Source organism: Nuphar pumila, chromosome 12 (genome assembly GCF_984573655.1).
Source record: "Nuphar pumila chromosome 12, dmNupPumi1.hap1.1, whole genome shotgun sequence".
Classification (NCBI taxonomy): domain Eukaryota; kingdom Viridiplantae; phylum Streptophyta; class Magnoliopsida; order Nymphaeales; family Nymphaeaceae; genus Nuphar; species Nuphar pumila.
The window spans coordinates 14314461-14336967 of NC_143260.1; the positions used below are offsets into that span (position 1 = coordinate 14314461).

The window sequence follows — 22507 nt, forward strand, 5'->3', positions numbered from 1 at the left end:
ATGAACTAATTCAAAAGGTCTTTTTGACACAAATGTTCTCTTTGGAAATGGGGTGGATTTCATTTTTCCAAAAATACAACTCTTGCAAACAAAATGTTTCTCATTACAAAATTTCTTTCCAAAGGGAAAGGAGTACATTTTTGAGAAGCTTGGATGTCCAAGTCTTTGATGCCAAGTTTCTATATTTTTATCTTGGACATGATTACAAAATGAGTTAGTAGGAAGTTTCAAGTGGGTCATGTAGTAGAGATCTCCCCTCCTATGGCCTTGCCCAATCCGCTTCCCGGACTGGAGATCCTGTATAGAACAATCCTTGGTTGAGAAGGAGATTTCACATCCATGATCACATATTTGGGAGACCGATAAAAGATTTAAATTAAGTTGAGGTACTACTCTTACATTTGGTACAAAAAAATCTTTTGAAAAATCTAATGTTCCAAAACTTTTAACTTGTAAAGAGGTACCATCGGCGGTGGAAACAAAGGAATTTTTGGAGTTGCTACATACATTGGATAGTCCATTTTCAATAGGGGTCATATGAAAAGATGCTCCAGAGTCAAGGATCCAAGAAGGCGTACCTGGAGGAGAAGAAGAGGCAATGGCGGCTCCCGAAGTTGATGGCGACTTGAGTAGAATTTGTAGTGCTTCGGATAGTTGAGCAAGGGAGAAGGACTCTTTCCCTTTCATTGTCTCCTCCTTCTTTTGTGGGATTTCTTCAATAATAGCAACTTTACCTTTTGGAGGTTCATTTATCTTTGGACAATTAGGTCTTATATGACCCGGTTCTCGACAATGATGGCAAATGGCTTTCCTATAATTGCCATTATAGTTATTTTGCCTCCCAAAGTGTGGAGGCTTATATGCTTTCATATGATTGCCGGGTTTAGACACGGCAAGAACTTCATCTCCTCCTTTAATCATGCCAAGACGTGTTTCTTCTTGGCATATTTCGGCTATGGCATCTTCCAATGGAAGTGGTTTGGATCTATGAAGGAGGGAGGACCTAACTTGTTCATATTCGGGCCTAAGCCCATGTAAAAATTGGAAAAAGTGTTCTTTCTCCATTTGTTCTCTCCTCATTTCAACATCTTCACTTGATACCCATTTGGGTTCAAGAAGGGATAGCTCATCCCACAAAGGGCCAAGAGTGCTATAGTAATCTCTTACACTCATTTCACCTTGCTTAATGGTACGAATTTTTTCTTGGATGAAAAATTGACGAGCAAGGTCTTTTTGGATATACATACCTTTCATAAAGAACCATGCTTCATTTGCTAGGCGGAATTTAGCAATGTTGGCGCAAATCTTTAACTCCACGTTGTTCATGAACCATGCAAGAATTTTTGCATGCTTACTTTCCCAATCTTCTACCTTGGATTGGTGATCTTCAATAGCTTTTATGCGAGCATTTCCTTCTAGAGCTTTTTCTTGATCACCATCAATTTTCGTAAGTTGAAGTTGAGGTTCCCTAATGGTGCCCATAACGTATCCCCAAAGCTTTTTACCTTTGAGATTGTTCTCCATGGCGGCGGCCCACATCATGTAGTTAGTACCATTGAGCTTGAAGGAGAGATCAATCTTTTGTTCTCCTTCCATTATATAATCAAGAATGGAGGACAAACAAAGAGAGATAAAACAAGACAACTAGCAATATAAATCAAGAGCACAACCAAGGCTCTGATACCATGTAATGAAATATGCGGAAAAGAAATGTATGTCCTACAATGGACATTCACACATAGAAATCAAAGAACAAGTCCAAAAGAGGACATACACAAAAGCCAATAATGGCTAGAAAGCATAAAATCTTATAAATGCACAAAAGGGCTTGAAGAAGCCACACATTACAAAGGGGGAGACCCCACTTATTTATAGGCAAGATAGGAGTGAGGGAGAGTTAGAGAAAAGCAAGAGAGAGGGACCATTGGGAGTCCCAACAAGGAGTCGTTGGGCTCCCAACGGTCACAATTGTGACCGTTGGGGGCCCAACGACTCTTTGTTGGGGCCCCCAATGGCTGTGCATTAAATGCACAAAAAGAAATAAAAAGAACAAAAAAAGAAAAAGGAAAAAATAGAAAAAGAAAAAGGAAAAAAGAAGAAAAGGAAAAAAGTCTAAAATGCCCCTATTGGGCGAGATTACAAAACTACCCCTTATCGGGTAGTGAAAGAGAACTATATTTATATATATATATATATATATATATATATATATATATATATATATATATATATATATATATGTATATATATATATATATATAAATATAGGTATTACATATATTTTAACAGGCAGTAAGTCAAATAAAAAGAAATACTCAAGATCGTCCATAGGCTCATCAAAATCAAAATCATTTTCATTTTTGAGAAAAATTGCATTTTTTGAAATATATAATTTATTATTTTTCGTATCATAGAATCTATACCCTTTTTGGTTATTGGCATAACCAAGAAACACACATTCTATGCCTTCGGGGGATAATTTATCTCTTTTTTCAATAAGTACAAAACATTTACCTCTAAAAATTCTTAATCTACTTAAATTTGGAGAAGTTTGATAAAGTTTTTCAATTAGAGACATGTTTTGTAAAGAGGATGAGGGCATTTGGTTGATAAGATATATCGCAATTAAAGCACCTTCAACTCAAAACCTCTGAAATATTTTTTGAAATAAGCAAATTTCTCGTGGTTTTAATGATATGATAGTGTTTGCTCTCGGCTAATCCATTTTGTTGAGGGATATTTGGACAAGATCTTTGATGTGAAATCTCACTTTTTTTCAAATAATTTTTGAAATCATTAGACAAATATTTTCCTCCTGAGTCCGATCAAAGAATAACAATATTAGTTTGAAATTGACTTTGCACAATTTTGTGAAATTCGTTGAAGCATGAGAATATATTGGATTTTTGCCTAAGGAAATAAATCCAAGTATACATAGTATAATCATCAATGAATATAATATAATATGAAATCCCTCCTTTTGACATGACCGGAGTCAATCCCTATACATTCGAATGCACAAGTTCAAAAGGTTTGGAAGAGGTAAAAGTTCTAGAGCCAAAAGGAATTTTCTTCATTTTTGTAATAATACTATCATTACATTTGAACTCTTCAATACAAGTCTTTAAAAAAGGAAAAAGTGTTAATTTAGATACATTTGGATGGCTTAATCTTTGATGCTATAAAGAAATATCTTTTTCCTTAACAAAATTATAAAATGATTCTTTAGGAAGACGAAGAAAATCCATGTAGTAGAGATCTCCCCTCCTATGGCCTTCCTCAATCAGCTGCATCGACTGGCAATCTCGCACCCAACATTTTTTTGATGAAGAGATCTCATACCCATAATCCAAAATTTGCGAAACTGAAAACAAATTTAGATTGAGTTTTGGAATAACTCTATCTTTAGGAAGTTAAATTTTTTTTGAAATGTTTGTAAATGTTCTAATACTTTTTATTTCTAAATTGGTTCTATCGGCCATAGAAACACAAGAATTATAAAGAGATTTTGTGCATTCAGAAAACAGGGATTCTACAGGAGTCGTATGAAAGGAGACACCAGAGTCAAGAATTCAAGAGAGCATACCTGGAGATGTAGTGGATACGGCGACACCAGAAGTAGATGCGGAGGATGTCTTAAGAAATAGTTATAATGCTTTCATTAAATGATGAATAGAATCCTTAAGGTCCCCTCCTTTCATGATATCTTCATCACTTTTTTTTGGGTGTCTCTTCAACAGTTGCTTCCTTACTTTTGAGCTTAGGACACTCAGGTATGATGTGTCGCGACTCTTGGCAAAAGTAGCAAATAATTCTCCATCCTCTATTGTTATTTTTTCAAAAATGAGGAAGTAACATTTATTTTTAGGTCTTGACATGGCGAGAACTGCCTCACTTCCTTTACTCATGCCAAGTTGGATCTCGACTTGGTACACCTCTCCAAGAGAATCATGAAGAGAAGTGGCGGTGGTCCTATGTAAGATGTTGAACCTAACTTGCTCAAACTCGGGTCTCAACCCAAATAGAAAAGTAAACAAGTGTTCCTTATCAAGTTGTTTTCATCTCATTTCAATAGCGGAACCTTACCACTTAAGCTCAAGCAACTCTAACTTGTCTCAAAGGGATGAGAGTACCATAGTAATCTTTCACACTCGTATCTCCTTGCTTAATGGTCCAAATTTTCTCTTGTAGAAAATATTGTCGTGCCAAATCTTTTTGCATAAACATGTTCTTAAAAAAAATCCAAGCCCCACATGCCCTTTTGAATTTTACTATGTTTGCAGCAATCTTGAGTTTCATGCTATTAAGGAACCAAGAGAGGATTTGGGCATTTTTGACTTTCCAATCTTCCACCTTGATTTGGTATTTTTTGAGTGTTTTCTCTCTTTCATCATCACTAAGAGCTTTAACTTGATCACCATCCTTTTTGTAATGAAACAAGTGCACAAATACAATGCTATAAAGTGGCTACAAAGGTGCACACACAAGTACAAAAAAGCCTCTAATGGGCCAAATACAAAGAACCACTAAGGGCTAATACACAATCTCTCAAAAGAGAGCAAGAACACAATTAAAAATATAGGTCTTTATTCAAATATGCTTGGAAACAAGCATAACATGATACAAAGGAGGGAGTGCCTCTGTTGGACCAGCCCCAACTCTACACCTAGTTGGGACATCTCCTAAAACCTCTATTACAACAGTCAAAAAGAGAAATAAAGAATAAAAAGAGAAACAAAAAAAGAAGTCGCCAGTCCCTAGTGGACTAACACCTATTACAAGATGAAATAACTGAAATGACTAGTATGCCCCTTTCTTTACAAGGTATGTACATACTAACTTATATAAAGCTAATTTACATAACACTATGCTACACTATGTTACATAAACTTTCAATAGTCCCCTTCAAACTTAGAAGTTTGGAAAGGAAAGAACTGAAATGCAAAGAAGAAAGACTTTTTATAAACACATCTGCAATTTGATTCTTTGAGCTGACATGCTCCAAGGCTATAATCCCAACTTCATAAGCTCTTCTTGTATAATGGCAATCTATTTCAATGTGCTTAGTGTGCTCATAAAAGTCTGGATTCTTTGCGTTATAAATAGCACTCATATTGTCACAATATAGTTGTGTTTTCTTTTCACATAGAATCCCTAATTCCATTAATAGGCATCAAATCCAAATAATCTCAACCACAACTTGAGTCATCACTTTGTATTATGCTTCTGTAGTGGAAAAGGCCACCCTTTGTTGTTTCTTACTCTTTCATGAGATCAAGGGGCTTCCAAGAAAAACACAAAACCTTAGTGGAAAGACGATCCTAGTAAGAATCATATCATCTATATAAAGAAGAAATATATATTTTCTAAGAGCAGAGGAAGACACAAACAAGGCAGGGTCGTGATGACTCTGCTCAAAACCAAATGACTTCACTATTGAACTGAACTTCTCAAACCACGCTCAAGGTACTTGTTAGTATCCATGTGGTAATTCTATATACACTTCTTGTAAATCTCCATTCAATAATGCATTCTTGACATCTAACAGACAAAATTCCCACTACTGTATAGCTGCCACAGATAGAAGAGTATGAATCATGGTCATATGATCCATCAGAGCAAAAGTTTCTGCAAAGTCAATTCCAAACAGCTGACGATCCCTTAGCCACCAATCTAGCCTTATACCTCTCCACTAACTCATTTGCCTTTATATTTACCTTGTACACCCATTTGTTGTCAATAGTATTTTTCTTAAGAGAAGGTTTTACTAGTTCCCAAGGCTGCATTCTTTCCCGTACATTCATTTCATCAACCACAACACTTTGTCACTATTGCTTTCCTGTTATTTCTATATAGGACTTAAGATCAACATAGGAATGGATTAAGACTAAGAAAGCAAGATGATAAGATGCAAAAGACTCACAAGACACAAAACGAAATGGAAGTACAAAAGGTTTATAACCTTTAAGTACTTAACCAGAAGATGAAGAAGAAGATGGTAACTCTAAGTTTTGTTGTTGTTGTCCTGGATCAACTGTTGTAGGAATGAGATCAAGATTGGTCTAGTCACTTTTTTACTCTTCCACTTGATCTAAAAATGGAATTTCAATCACACCTTCATGTCTCCTTGAGTAGGTCAGACCAAACCTATCTCCTCTAGCTAGAACTTGCTCCCTTTGACTCTCCCTTAAGTAGGTCTCACCTTTCCTTTCTCCAAAGGAAACCAAAAAGGAAAAGTCAATCTCATTTTCTGTTTTTTCTCCATATTGATTAAAGTATAGCACATTCTCTTGAAAAACATGTCTGGATACCCACATTTTCTTTCCAACCGGATCATAGCACTTGTATCCTTTCTGGCCCTCAAAAAAAACAAGAAAACAACATTTGACAACTGTAAGAGATAACTTGTCTTTGTATCTGTTAGCTAGCAGGACAAAACATACACAACCAAATACCTTCAACATATCATAGTTTGGAGTTTTTTCATATAGTTTTTGAAAAGGAGATATGCCTTTAAGTATTTTAGAAAGTGTTGCGACTTGAATGAGGAGCACCCGAGCCGAGGCAGAGGAGAGGAGAGAAGAGAGAGAGAGAGAGAGAGAGAGAGAGAGAGAGAGATCGACTGAGAGAACTCGTTAATATGATTAGGGCTAATCTCTATGTTAAATAGAGAGAGGCCAATGTAAAAATTTACACTCAAGTCCCTCATTAAACACTAAATATCAAATAACCTCTAGTTTAAGAAAACTTAAACTTAAAACCTCTTAATCTCAACACTCCCCCTCAAGCTGGAGCATAGATATCAATCATGCTCAGCTTGTCACAACATTTTGAGAAATTTGGTCTAGCAAGAGGCTTTGTAAACATGTCTGCAACTTGGTCCTCCGACTTTAGATATTTGGTAGTGATATGACCAGCTTGAACCATATCTCTTACATAGTGGCAATCAACCTCAATGTGCTTTGTTCTCTCATGAAAGACAGGATTGTTCGCTATATATGTGGCAGCCTTGTTATTACACATCATGGTCATAGGAGAGGAAACCTTCACCTGAAGATCATGAAGAACAGTACGGACCCACATTAATTCAGCAGTTGTTTGGGCCATAGCCCTATATTATGATTCTGCACTCGACCTAGAAACCACATTTTGCTTCTTCTCCATGAAATTAAGTTGTCTCCCAAAAACACACAGAATCCTGTGGTAGATTTTCTATCTACTACAGATCATGCATAGTCAGCATCAGAGTAGGCCACTATCTCCAGAGTTCCACTTTTCTTGAATAATAACCCTTTTCTAGGAGAAGATTTTAAATACATGAGAATCATTATAGCTGTATTCCAGTGTACCTCAGTTGGTTTATCCATAAATTGGCTAACTTTGCTTACTGCTAAAGCAATATCCGGCCTGGTCACAATTACATAAAGTAGCTTCCCTACTAGTGAGCGATAGCTTTTGCTATCAACCGGTTTTGACCCTTCTTTAAACAACTGAACTTTATGATCCATGGGAATATTTGCTGGTTTAGCTCCCAACATTCCAGTTTCCTTTAATAAGTCAAGAATATACTTTCGTTGAGACAAAACTATCCCTTCATGGCTCCTGGCAACTTCTATACCCAGAAAATATCTAAGTGAACCAAGGTCTTTTGTAACAAAGTGTTTTTGAAGATGAGCCTTTGTGGCTTCAATAGCTTTCACATCATCTCCTGTAAGAATGATGTCATCCACATATACCACCATAACAACTATGCCTGAGTTAGTTTTCTTGATAAATAGTGTATGATCTGCCGCTGACCTATTAAAGCCACAGCGTGACATCACTTCAAACAACTTTTGAAACCATGCACGTGGACTCTGTTTCAAGCCATAAATCGCCTTTCTCAACCTACACACCTTCTGACACTCCCCCTCAACCTCGAATCCTGGAGGTTGTTGCATGTAAACTGTCTCAGATAGATCCCCATATAGAAATGCATTTTTCACATCTAATTGACACAAGCTCCAACCATGATGAACAGCTACTGAGAGAACAAGACGAATGGTGCCCATCCATGCAACAGGAGAAAAGGTTTCAAAGAAATCAATACCATAAGTCTGAGTATACCCTTTTGCTACTAATCTGGCCTTGTACCTTTCAATACAACCATCCAATTTGTACTTTATGGTATATACCCATTTACAACCAACAATGTCAGCATCCACTGGGGAATCAACTAGATCCCATGTATGCTGAGACAATAAAGAATCCATTTCTTCCTGCATAGCCAGCTTCTACCGGTTATCTAGCTCTGCCTATTGATAGTTCAGAGGAATAGTTTCAGCAGATAAGGCTGAAACAAAAGTCTTCGTCTGATTTCCAATTCTAACATCAGAGACAAAATGAGATATGGGATATAAGGTACATTGTCGTGTCCCCTTTCGTAGAGCGATAAGTCTGTTATCATCATCATGAAGATCACTATTGTCAGTAGTACTTACCTCAGGAGAAGAAGTGGATGAAGGCACTTGCGGAGGTGGAGCTCTACGCACATATACCAATGGAGGATTATGAAATCGTGAAGAGGATGAAGTTTGGTCCGGTAATTGGGGCACAGATTCCAAAGGAAAATGAGGTATAGGTAATAGAAAAGACTCAGCTGGATCAACCTGCAGCGGGGAACCGGTACTAGAGTAATATGGAATGGATTCCAAGAAAGATACATCTGCACTGACATACTCTCGGCGAGAAATAGGATCATAACATCGATATCCCTTTTGATTTTTTGGATAACCTATAAATATGCATTTTGTAGCTTGAGCAGCTAATTTATCACGGTCAGGGCCAAGTTTGTGTACAAAACAAACACATCCAAATATTTTTGGTGAGAAAGAAAAGAGTGGGGCATTAGGTTTTAGGATATGTAATGGAATTTGATCACCCACAAAAGATGAAGGCATGTGGTTGATCAGATAACAAGCAGTGCTAATCGCATCACCCCAATATAACGCAGGAACAATGGATTGAATCATAAGGGTTCGGGCAACATCAAGCAGGTGCCGGTGTTTGCGCTCAGCCACCCCATTATGTTGAGATGAATAGGCATATGTAGTTTGGGGTTGAATGCCATGATCTTGGTAAAATTGTAACAAAACTTTTGATTTAAACTCAAAAGCATTATCAGTACGAACAATCTTGACAACAGATTCAAACTGAGTTTTTATTTCAAGAATTAAGGATTTGATAATACTTGGAACTTTAGATCGTTCTTTTATTAAAAATACCCACGACAACTTAGAAAATCATCAACAATAACAAGATAATATCGACACTGAGTCCTAGTAGGAATCTTACTAGGACCCCATACATCTGCATGAAGAAGTTCAAAAACTTTATGACTAGACTGACTCTGACTCGAAGGGAACGAACTTCGATGATGCTTGCCCAACTGACATGCTTCACATTGAAATGATGTAGTAGAAGGAATTTGAGAAAAGACATAACGAAGCTTTGACAATGAAGGATGACCAAGACGACGATGCCACTGAACAGGACTGGATGAGTGTTCCACTGCAGTATAAACCTTACCCACTGGATGATATAGGTAGTAGACTCCATTTTCTTTATAGCCTCCACCAATCTTCTTCCCCGTCAGCAAATCCTGAAAATGACAACCCATCGGATCAAAAATCACTCTACAGTTTAGTTCTTTTAGTTCTTTTGTAAGGCAACTAACAGAGAGTAAACTTTGAGGAAAGTTGGGAGCATGAAGAACATTTTTCAACTGTAAGGTGGAGGATATAGAAATATTTCCCTGACCAACAACTGGTGAGGAACTCCCATCGACTAATGAGACTCCTCGATGAACAATAATATCCTTTAGATCTGAAAAAACAAGTGAATTTCTACACAAATGTCTGGATGCGCCAGAGTCAATAATCCACTTACTATCATTCAGATGAAGATGATTCCCTGTTGAGTAGGCAACACCGGCTACAGGAGAGGTAGAACTCGAAGGGCGAAGAGCTATCAGCTCATCATATTCTGTTCGACTGAGGGTGATACTGTCACTTGCAGAGGTATTATCATGTGCATTTGTTGCCTCTAGTGTGGTAACATTTGCTTTTGGAGCATATGACTTTGATGAAGAAGAGGTTGGCCGACCATGCTTATCTTAGCAACGATCTTCTAAATGTCCAGATTTTCCACAGAATGTACATTGAAGTTTTCCTCTGCCTCCCATAACTCTCCCACGACCTCGTCCTCTAATATTCTGAATATTTTCACGCCCATAACCAGATGAGACAGCTAGAGCAGATGACTGGGACACAGGATGAGATTGTGGAAGAGAGATCGCAAGTCTACTCAGACGATTGTATGCATCAGCAAGAGTAGGTACATCTGATCCCGTCAACATTTGGACTTTTGCAACAGAGAATTCTGAGGATAAACCTGTAAGAAACCGAGCAACCATAGTATGTTCTTGATGATCATTTTGCTTCAAACAACAAAGAAGCCTGTGAGCATTGAGTCTTTCAAACGCAGCTTTGACGGAGGCATAGTACTGGGCCAAGGTCTGATCTCCCTGCTGCAAATTATATATCACATGTTCAACTTGCAGGATACGACTCACATTAGACTCCATGATTTGAGAGAACATGATTCCAATAGATTTTGAATCTTTATTAATTCCACCTTTTTTCGTGAAACGCTCCCACAGATGCTACCTTTATGTCTTTTCTTCCTTTAAACTTGGGGAAAAATGGTATAATATGGCCCACTTCTCCACAATTATGAAAAGTCAATATAGTTCTCTTCTTATTGTCATCATATTTAGACTTCTCATGGTAAGGTTTTGAAAAATGTGGTGGTTTATAAACATTTGTATTGGCACCCGGTCTTGAGACGGCCAACACATTATCTTTTATATCCTTAAATTCATACATAGATCTTAATCTTGTCTCCTCCATGCATACTTGAGTCAAGACTTCGTGTAAGGGAAGAGGTTTTTCCCTATGAATAATATTGACTCGAACTTGTTCAAATTCGGGTCTAAGACCTCTAAAAATTAGAACAATTGTTCTTTATGCTTGTATTTTTTCCATTTTTTAGCATTATTAGGAGACTCCTATATAGGCTCAAGTTTAGCAAGTCTTTTGAAGGTACTATAGTATTCCCTCGCGGTTTTATCACCTTGTTGGCAACTATGTATTTTGTCTTTGAAGTCTCATTTGTGTGTCACATCTTTTTGGATGCATGTTTGTCTAACATATTTCCAAGTCTCATCGGCTCTTTCAAACTCAAGAATATCCGAACAAGGTTTCTCATGAGGGAAAGAACCTTGACATGGACTACTTTCCACTCTTTATAGGCCTTTTTGTATTCAAGCATAGTCTTTTCTCTTTTAATTCCCTTAAGACTCTCTTCTTTGGATTCACCATCGGTTTTAATAACCAATTTTGTGAGAATTGGTTGAGGTTCCAATGCGGAACCATCAACAAAATGCCACAAATCTTTACTCATGAGAATTCTTGTCACTGCCACAGCCCACATGTTTTTTTCATCAAATTTGATGAAAATAACCGTTACAATTTCTTTATCGACCATAGTGGGGAAAAGAAAGAGAAGAAAGAAGAGAAGAAGATAGCAAGAAAAAAGTATTGAAGTATGATGGAGTGCTTTCCAAGGCAACAAGCCAACGAACTAATGCTCCACCAATCCCACGATCCTCCTCTTTATGTACAAGCTTTCACCTAAGAGCACCGAAGGCTCTGATACCATGTGATGAAACAAGAAGTGCACAAATACAATGTCACAAAGTAGCTATAAAGGTGCACACACAAGTACAAAAGCCTATAATGGGCCAAATACAAAGAGCCACTAAGGGCTAACACACAATCTCTCAAAAGAGAGCAAGAACACAATTAAAAATATAGGTCTTTATTCAAATATGCTTGAAAACAAGCATAACATGATACAAGGGAGGAAGTGCCTTTAAATAAGCACTCCCATACACAAAGGGCTGGCCCAACCAGCGGTTGGGCTAGCCCCAATGACTAGATTTGTAGTCGTTGGGGCTAACCTCTATTACCACAGTCAAAAAGAAAAATACAGAAAATAAAAAAGAAAAATAAAAAAAGAAGTCAGTCCCTAGTGGATTGACACCTATTACAAGCTGAAATGACTGAAATACCCTTGATGAGTATTTCAGTTTACATACACAAATATATATACAGATATATTGAATATATATATATAGATATATATATATATACAATACATTTTAATACTTCTTGGTGAGTATGAGTTGTGCTTCACATGTAGTATCACTCACATACCCCCATAACTTTTTACCGTTAAGATGGTACTCCATAGCACCGGCCCACATCAAATAGTTAGAGTCGTTTAGCTTGAACATGATCATCGTCATGGATTCTTTTTCGCCCATCTTGATGGAGAGAAACAAGGCTTGTGGAAGATCCTTTTTTTGCAACCACGAACTTTGGAGAAGCTTTACACAATCCCAAGAACCTTAGGCTCTGATACCATGTAATGAAACACACGAAAATACAATAGAAGACCCATTAAGGGAAAACAAGTAACTATATTTTAATAGTTTACCTGATTTGAGTTAGGGTTTTGGTACTGAATGATTTTAGCAGTTCAAGGAATAAAAAGTCATGGTCATCGGATTTATATCTGATTTTCTACTATTTTTTTAATATTTTCTGAGTTTCACGGTGAACAATGTCCAGATTCGAGTTTTTGGGTTATGCTGATCTTATAAGTGAAGTTGGGTTGCCCAAAAATGGTCCATTCATGTCATTTTTATGGTAGAAGACTGTTGGGTATAATTTGTGTGCCTTATTTCATGATATGAAGGTTATTTTGATGATTTTTGAGGTGTATGTGGCTGGCGATAACCGTGAAAGGGGTTATTAAAGGCCATCAACTTTGGGAATGACTTGCTAGGATGCAAGTTTGGTCTGTTAAGCATGTTAAATGCATGTTTTGGATATTGTATGCGTGAAAGATGAAGGAAAATGACTGATTTAGGCTCTTGATCCACTGCATTTTGAACATTGGTAGTGTGGTTGGTTGTTCGGGTATGTGTTCTTGTGTGCCGTTTGTCAGCTGGGCATGTTTGATGCATGATTGTGGCTATAATGCAGAGAATGATAACTGTAGAATGAATTGGGAATTTGCCATCACCTTTTAAAACAATTAAAAATTAAAATGCAAAAGTAATAAGACAGTTATATATCAGAAGAACAAAGTGCTATGCAAGGAAGATAACCATGATGGAAATCGAATTTACATAGGGATATGGTGATAAAGGTCTTGATATTTGTGGAAGGGTTGCTGATGTAACTTCTGGCTTTGGTACCGAGTTGATCTTTGTTTCTGACACAGAAGAATTAGCTTCTAGTTCTGTTTCCTCTTTGGCAGTAACTACAATTATGTCAGATTTCTGTTCTTGCACAGCAGAGGCAGCTGTACCAGAAGCTGCCTCTGCGTTGACTGGTAGAAAAGCCTTCCCAACCAGCTGCAAGTTCAAAAGAAAAAGTTGGGATCAAGAAACATGCACTAAAATAGATAAGAAACTGCAAGTAATGAATTCAGATAATCATAAAAAAGAAAATGATCAACAGGAAAAAAATATCAAGAGAAGCAATATTAAATACTTAGGCTTCATAATAAATAGAAAGATCAAATACTGAATATGAAACACAACTGCTTCAGAAGCAACAAAAAATGTAACATAACGTATTGAAGATTCATTTCATATTTCTTTGAGTCTATGTTCTTTTTCAAGCATTACGTGTACAATACTTGTGCAAGTATTTATCATTAGTAGCCCTACTATAGTTTTTCTCAATTTTGGGCCTAGATACCGTATTGACTCCATCATTGTCTTCAGAGTTGGAGGGAACTGCAAGCACATTTGGCCCTTGCTTACTTATACTCATATGGGTTTCTTCACCACTTAATTTGGTGAGAACATCCTCAAGAGGAGGAGCAAAAGATGACAAAAGAGAAGACCTTATTTGCTCAAATTCGGGTCTTAGCACATTAAAAAAATTGAATAATCGATCTTCTTCTAGTTATTTGTGATGAAGTTCAATTGCCTCTCTACTCCATTTTGGTTTGAGCATAGCAAGCTCATCTCAAATGGAAGAAAGATAGGCGAAATATTCCCTAATGGTCATGTCACATTGACAAAGAGTAAGAGCCTTCTTTTGAAGATAGTATTTATGAGATAAATCCCTTGACGTATACATTTTCTCAAGGTAATGTCAAGCTTCCGAAGCTTTCTTAAATTTAATAATGTTGGCATTAATCTTAGTTTCAACTGATGAAAAAATCCAAGAAAGAATCTTGAAATTCTTCATTTTTCATTCATCGTGTTTCTTAGAATAATCCTCAAGGGCTTTGGTTCTTTCGTCCCCCTCAAGGATCTTGATTTCACCTTTATTTATCATGGTGATTTTTTGTTCCGATTCCAGGATTGTGCCTTGCACATAACCCCAAAGACCTTTCCCTTTAATATGAGCCTCCATGTTCCCGACTCAAACGTGATAGTTGCAGCCATTTAGTTTAAAACTGAGAGCGAAATGAGACTCTTTTTCACCCATTAGAGAGGAAAGATGTAAGAAAAAATGCGTACCACAATAAGATTTTTAAATCTTACTTGTTGTAAAGCCCTTCTAAAATATTGAAGTAAGAGAATCCACCATTTCAATCTTCAAAAAATCAAAGGCACGCTTTTCGAGGTACCAACAAAGTGAAGAATCACACGATCTTCTGTCTTCAACATTGCTCTGATACCATGTAAAAATGTCTACAAAGAGACAATACGCATACAAGCACAAATACTTTGAAAAAGATGTGCACAAAGGCACTCACACAACACTTGAACAAATACGCACAAAGGCGTAAAAATAAGCAAACATGCACAAAGGCATGTATCTATTGAAAGAGGTCAATGCTTGAGACTCTCAAGCTTGAAAATACAATGGGGAAACACCCCTATTTATACAAGAGCTAAAGGAACCACCTTGAGGCTCCCAAAGGAGTCGTTAGGGGGCCCCAACGACTCTATTGGGAGGCCCCAAAGGTGATGACAAAGACATAAAAAAAAAGAAAAGAAAAAAATGAAATAGAAAAAGAAAAGGAAAAAATAAAAAATGAAAATATAAGCATATTCCAAGTGAAATATGCGTAAAACTGGAAATTACAGAAATACCCTTTTGGGTATTATGATATATATATATATATAGAGAGAGAGAGAGACGTATACATACATATATAATATATGTATATGTATCTCTCTATATATAAATAAATATATATATATATATATATATATGTGTGTACAATGGGATCTTTGGGTTTACATTTTAACATATATACCTATATATATTTATATGTATAGTATCTTTATAATATATATTTTGTCAACTAAAGTTAACTTTGACTAGCTGTTGGGAGCTAGTCCAATGACTAGTCATTCTAGCCGTTGGACTACTAGTCAAACTAGCCATTGGAACCAGTCCGACGGCTAGAGAGCCCTCTCTTCTCTCTCTACCCTCTTTCTTTCTTTCCCTCTTTTCTTATAAATATTGGTGGCTGTGTGCTTTGTAAAGTGAGAGAGTGATGGGTAGATTAGGTGTGTGTATGAGTGTATTTTATAGTGAGGTTGAATGTATTTTATATTTCTTATTAATGAAATTATTTATTCACAACTCTTGTATTCTACTTTTGTTTTTTGTCTTGTTCATATCCAAATGCATTGTGATATGGCATTTGAGTTTTATTTGTCTAATAAGTTTTAGTTTAATCTTTTGGAGTATCTTGGGTTTCGCACCAGTTTGTGACAATGCTAACTGTTAATCAGTTCAGAACTCTGACTGCCCTGTATGTGTACACATCCCCATGATTCCCTTTCTGGAAAATTTTTGTGATGTATGACGTGAATTGATGTCTCACCTCAGACCTACTAATTTAACTTGGACAAATTCAAATAATTTTTGCACCCATCCTCAATCAACATAGAAAGGTCAAGTCAACATTCAATTAAATAATTGATGACGGCTAACTATCCAGTTTTCTTTTTTTCATAAATATCATGTGACACCCCAGTAAGTAGCTTACTGGTGATTAGATATGAACTTGTTATAACTTACACATTTCATGGTAAAGTGGTGTGTGCCTCTAATTATTGACTAATGAAGGAATAATAGATCAGGCCATTTCTCAAAATTGTGTTTTCTATGGTAGGAGTATTGGAAACTAAGTTTGAGAAGTGGTGCAGCAAGAAATGTCCACTGCCTCTGTGTACCCAATCAGAAAGAGACTAGTATCTCAATCTGTAAGAATTGATTCTCATTTAGTGGTGATATGATATGCACTCAACCAGATTCACTGCTATCAACTGCCCTATGTCAGAATTCTATCTCAACAGCAGTATCACCTAGTCAAGTGTAACATAAAATTTATGACAATGGTTCCAATTATTGATGTTGGTGCATTTTTTCTGTAGTCTTTTCTATATAGGGATTATTTTAACTTATATAGTTGGCAAAAGCGTCAAGTATTCAAGTAGATAAATAATTCACAGTTTAGATAAATACTAAACAATCTAGATTCTCACCATAGCAGGCCCGAACTCCTTACGTAATTTCAGGTTGTAAAGAAATATATGAAGAAGGCAAAATACATGCAACTTTCAGATGTCTCAGACAGTAAAACAGCAGCTTTGATATAGCAACCAAAGTGCTTGAGAGTTTATATGCTCATAAAAAGTGAAGTTAAAGCTCCATTTTTAGTGATGAATAGAATAATTAAATGAATTGGCTTCAGGTGAAGGAGAAAGGGAAAATGAGGAAAGTACTTACTATGGATTATCTTTTTCAACACAGTCCTACAACATGCTATAAGATGCGAACATGAGGTCAGGTTATACCTTTATCTCATCGACAAGTTCTTTTGGGGCCACCTTGGTATTCAAGAATTCATCGATCTGACGGAGAGTGACCTTGCGGTCCTATCAAAGAAACAAAACAAATGACATGATCAATAAATCTGTATACATAAATTGCAAGCACTGATTGCAACCTGATCAACCAAATATACAAATATAAACAAACAAATGTATGCATGTATGTATGTATGTATGTAGTGGCAGGTTTAATGCTAAACTTTTTCTAGATGACCAAAACATCAGGATAAGTTCTGCAGATGGATCCTTCCAGTGAAGTGAGTGAAGCAGAAAATGAGAGCTCACATAAAATTGATTTGTCATATATAACAGTGGCATCAAAATCCGCATATGTTGGTTGCAAATTTTGAAATCATCTTTAGACAGGATACATTTTCACCAACATTGTGAAAAGAGATAGTGCAAGGAGAGGTGCTAAGGGTACTCCATCTGAAGCATAAGCCTCAAAGTGTAAAGCATATACCTTACAATATAGAAAAATTTATCAAAACCGAAAAAAAAAGTGCAAGCAGATGGACATAAATACATTCTTTATGATATCAACACTCCATACATACAAGTCAAGAAAGAAGAGCCAAGAAGAGGAAGAAAAGCAGAGGGTGGGGAAAATTCCACAATGGACAGGCTACCCCAAGAAGAGAAAGAAAGAGGCAATCATGAACAAAGATTAAGGTTAACAGTGTCAAATGGAAGGAAAGAAAGAAAAACAAAAACAGACACAAAGAGGATAGGGGAGCTTACTGGTTAGGAAAAAGTGGGTTACCATATCTCATATCTAATAGTTCCTACACCAACGTGGTGTGGCTTGATGTAGATAGAGTTAATAATGTTTCTTTTCCCTCTAATTTAACCCAATATTCATTTTAATAACCTAAGAGAAAAATCACTTGTCCAAAACATCAACAACAGTTGAAATCACTGTCTTTGATCTTGGTAGCAGCCTTTGATCTTGGTAACATTATCAAAATTCTTTGTGTACTTGTGTGAGGGTGGAAGTTCGGTATGAAATTCCTTTTCTTAGTGTTTCTTTTTTCTAGCCGAAAGTTGACGTCAGCCACCATTGCCCAGCTCTTAACATGAGGCATGTCCTCAACCTGGGAAATGCACTTCAAGGTGCTTGAGGTGTAACTTTCATGAGTCTTTGAGCTTTATTTTTAAGCGTTGAGGCGTAAGCCCTCACCTCAAGGGAAAAAAAGTGAGCCTCAAGGCCAATTTTTAATAAAATTGGTTTTCATGGTACATTTAGTGCTAAACATTCTTCAGGTCCAAATCAGTACATTGGGAACTACTGTTTTACCATGGCATGTAGATGAAATCTAAACAATCAATTTTTCCATTGTTTATGCTGCAAAAAGTCCATGATATCATGCACAATAAATGAGAAATCAATATTATCCTATTTCTATAAAACTGTACAAGGTAGGAACTAGGAGGATTCAGGAACCAACTTCTGCAAATAGCAGCTTGTTAAGAATAAATTGCACAACCGCAGCTGATCCCAAGAGCTGAAGCACTGTCTCTATCTGTAGAATAGTAACTAGTAGTAATCAGCAGATCAAGATTTTGTAATAACAAGACTAACTTTGGGTCGGTATGCATTTGTATAAAACTCAGAAAATATCAACTTCCAACCTCTGAAAAGGCCAATGCACCAAGCCCAGTTGCTGCTGCTAGACCAAGAGTTGTAGGAAGAACATCAGTGCCTTCCTGCAGCAATTTTTTTTCATCAATACCCTGATGAGAATATGAAGCATGGCCCAATTTGAAACAGAAATAAACACAAGGATACAATTCGTGCCAGAGAAAACATTACTCCAGAAAAAAAAAAACTTCCAACATGCAATAATCTCCCATTGTTTATACAAATTCCACATTCAACAGAGAGAAAAACACAACATACCCCTAGTGCATTATTAATCGCTTCTGATAAATTGTCGAGATCAATATTGAATGTTTTCTTCGGTTGTAACCAGGGAAGATCACTATTCTGGATAAGAGAAACATCTCAGATATATATTTTTTCAAGAACAATCACAGAAGAAAAGATGGTAATAAATTTTAAATCAGATACCGTCCATCCTCGAGCTCCATCCTTTATTGCAAAAGCAGCTTTGAAGCCATTGGTAGTGACCAGCTCTGCAACCTTTGCAGAATTTCCATCAAATCTGATATTCAACAGATTTTCAACAATGCTAAGAATGACGTTATTTTTAATAAGGAAAAGAAGGAAAGGAGAAAATAACGAAAGCAAAAAGAAAACTTTAAGAAATGCAAGAGCAAGAACATTATTCAGGAACGATAATATTATTACAGGAAGTGGAAATTTAACTTAAATTTTTGTCTTATAATAATGACAGACATTGGAGAAGACGTGTTTTGAACAACTCAAACACCAATGACATATTGAGAAAAAAATACGCTCCAAGTATCATAGTACTCCACATGGTTTAAATCATTTTCAATTTCTTTCATGTTACAATTCTCGAGGTCAAATAATCTGATCCATCCGAGGTGCGAGGTGCCGCCATCACTATCCACTAGCTACGGTAAACACTTGCATGTGTTCTCAAGGGGGTAGTCAAAGAAAATCTTCACCACTATTGATTTTTACACTTAGTTTACAATATCGTAACTTTGTTTCCTTGTGAAGAAAGTTTCTTTCTTCTGTGACAGTTTCATAGTTAAATCAGACAAATCCAATAAACAATGTGCTAAGTTAACATGAAATAAAAAAGAGTTGAAACGTGCTTTCATAGAACTCTAAACAATAAAAGCGCTTCATTATCCTCACTTGTCAAGAATGAACAATGTAGTGTTGCTTGGATCCTTAAATTTAGCAGAAACCTTCCTCAAAAACGCCTCATTGTCACCTCCATATGCAATTGACACCACCCTCTTCTTCAAACTCCTGATATCAGGACCACCCATTTCCCTTATCTCCTGCAATCCTCTGATGTCCAACAATTGTGCCTCCCCATCTTCATCCAATTTGGCATAAGCACTTTTAGCAGATTCAACTCCCCATGGTTTCGGATTGCCCAAAACCAATGACAAAACCAGAGGAACCGCTAAAGCAGCAAACCCTCCTGCTAAAATCAGAGGATTCTCAGTGCCAAACCTGAACACACTATCAACCACACCCCCAACATCAAATTCGGGAGAGCCCCCGTACGTAGAGGCATCTACGGACTGCTCCAGTGCTTCTTCATACGTAAGAGCCTCTGCAAAACCACCACCACCAAATGTAGAAGACAGGAACACTGAAGCAGCACCAAGAAAAGCAAAATTGGGAGATGGGTTCAGGCTAGAAGGTGACAATGAGAGTTTGTGTGAGAGATTAAAGGGGTTGAAGGAGAAGAGTTTCCTGGGTTCCGTTCTCCTCTCAGAAGCAGAGGTGATCTTGTGAATTGAGAATGGCACAAGGCCAGCTGCAGTGAGAACATCCATTGCAGAACCCAAACCAGTGAACAAAAGACACCCACTTTGCTCCTCGGGTAAAACTACACTATTTTAATGATTGGGCCTGCATGAAAGACCTTAGCTAGTTTGAGAAAGGGGATAGTTTTGGGTCCTCTCTCTCTCTCTCTCTCTCTGCAAGAAAGTTTGGGTGATAGGCAAGGTTTTGGCATCGTGGCAATGACCAATGAGAGGGTGCCATATAGGCTTGTGAGGATGAGAGGATGGCATTCACAATCAGGTTTCTCTAGAAACTGAGGGAGATGTTATGTGGCTGAAAACGGGGGTTCTCGTATATTTCAGTACGTAGGTACTGAAACATGTTAAGAGTACGAGCGTAGAGAGGGTGAGATGCTTCCACGCCACACCAAGCCGCAACAAGATTGATTCCCCCATATGGTATTAGCGGAAAAATTTATCGTCGACTCATGTTTGGTAACCCCTCGCAAGATTCAGAATCTCAGCTATGCCCTGTGATTCTTGGATCTTGTAAATCAATATATTTTCTCAAAGTTAGCAGAACATGTAAAAGTGAGTTATGATTGTGATTGCCAGCAGTGATTTTTTTAAAAAAAATTTACTCTGAACTTTGTGAAAGTAGATGACAAGGTTAACCTTGTGATTCACAATCACAACTCATACTTTCTCGAACATTTTACTCTCACTTGTGACCAAATCCCCAAAGCAAACACATCAGTAAATGAAAATACAAAACGGAATACCATCTCATTTGAGTGAATCGCATGTGATTTTAAATCATAAGGGGAATATTTGACTTGAAATCACAAGACTCCAAATAACATGTGATTAACGGTGGGTAAGAGACGGGTGGCCCAAAGCGCCAAGTTGACAGGCCCCACCATAGGTCGGGTTTGAGCCAAGGTTTTAGGCCCAGGCCCCTTAGGTACCAGGCTGAAATCCGGCCTGTTATATACGTGGGTCAGCCTGGATGGGTCCGTCGGCGCCCTATTGGGCCAGTCGATTTATTTATTAATTTTTTAATAATATTAAAACTAAAAAAATAACTATTATATAGTAACTTAATAACTATTATTAATTACTTAATTAGTCATGTTAATAAAATTAATTTTTATAAAAACTAGAAAGATAATTAATTGAGTGCATGAGAATTTGTTAATTATTACTATTTACAAATGAATTTGGGTAGAGCCAGGCGGAGCCAAATCAGACCCACTTCGCATTGGACCAATGGGCAAGGCCATAGGCAGCTCTTCAAATCCAAGCCTATTATGAACTGAGCAGTGGTTTAGCACTTAAAGCCCGACGGGCTTGGCCGCCGATGCCCACCCCCCTCCACGTGAGTGGTGTATGTTCACCCTCGATGATTCACTGAATCCCACGTATGTGTTCGGGGGTCCCAAAAAGCACCACGTATATAAGCACATGGGGCTCGTATTCCCGTCTATGTTGACATCACTCAGCATTGGAGTCTGGTTTGGTTGCAAAGACTCAAGTACCCTTTTTTGCTATTCTTGCCATAAAACGACGGTTTGAGAAAATGACAAAAATGTCCTTCATTCAAAAAAGGAAAACAAACTGTTCAAAAAAAGGACAAACATGTCCTTCATCCAGAAAGTCGAGGATGATGTTGGCTCTTCAAAGTCTACACAGTGAAACGAACCTTAGCCGACGATCCGATGGTGATCCGGCGAAATGATGGTGAGCCGACGATCCGATGGTGAGTCAGCGATCCGATGGTCATCCGACGAAACGAACCTAAGCCATCAAAAATGTTTGTTTAAACTTTTCATCATCATCTTCTTATTCTTCCTTCTCCGTAAAATACTGTAAAACCCTCTCTCTCTCTCTCTCTAGAGAAGAAATCAAAGGAGGCAAAGAGTTCCCCCTAGAGAAGGCCATGAATATCAACCCTTTCACTCTCTCTCCCTTCTCTTTCTACTTTTGTGCACATCCAGCAGATGAACCTACATTGCTCCATCAAACACTGATTGACCTGCACACTGACTATAGCATCGTTCAACTTGATTCGTTGTGGAGCCTGATTAAGAGTTTTTGCCCTTACAGGAGGGGGGTTTGGGGGCTTCTCCC

At 37.3% G+C, this 22507-nt stretch overlaps 1 protein-coding gene across 2 annotated transcripts in view; it reads right to left on the minus strand.

Moving 5' to 3' along the window:
* LOC149820073 (rhodanese-like domain-containing protein 4, chloroplastic) overlaps positions 1 to 20611 on the minus strand; it is a 29876-nt gene extending 9265 nt beyond the window's left edge. For both annotated transcript variants that reach the window (XM_089983205.1, XM_089983203.1), the window contains exons 1-7: positions 19773 to 20611; positions 19053 to 19146; positions 18882 to 18968; positions 18614 to 18688; positions 18430 to 18504; positions 16946 to 17026; positions 13298 to 13525 (exon numbers count right to left, since the gene is read on the minus strand). In XM_089983205.1, the coding sequence (XP_089839331.1) occupies positions 13298 to 13525; positions 16946 to 17026; positions 18430 to 18504; positions 18614 to 18688; positions 18882 to 18968; positions 19053 to 19146; positions 19773 to 20428 (1296 nt within the window). In that variant the 5' untranslated portion in view covers positions 20429 to 20611. The remainder of the gene's footprint in view (positions 1 to 13297; positions 13526 to 16945; positions 17027 to 18429; positions 18505 to 18613; positions 18689 to 18881; positions 18969 to 19052; positions 19147 to 19772) is intronic.
* Between the last annotated feature and the right edge of the window lie 1896 nt (positions 20612 to 22507).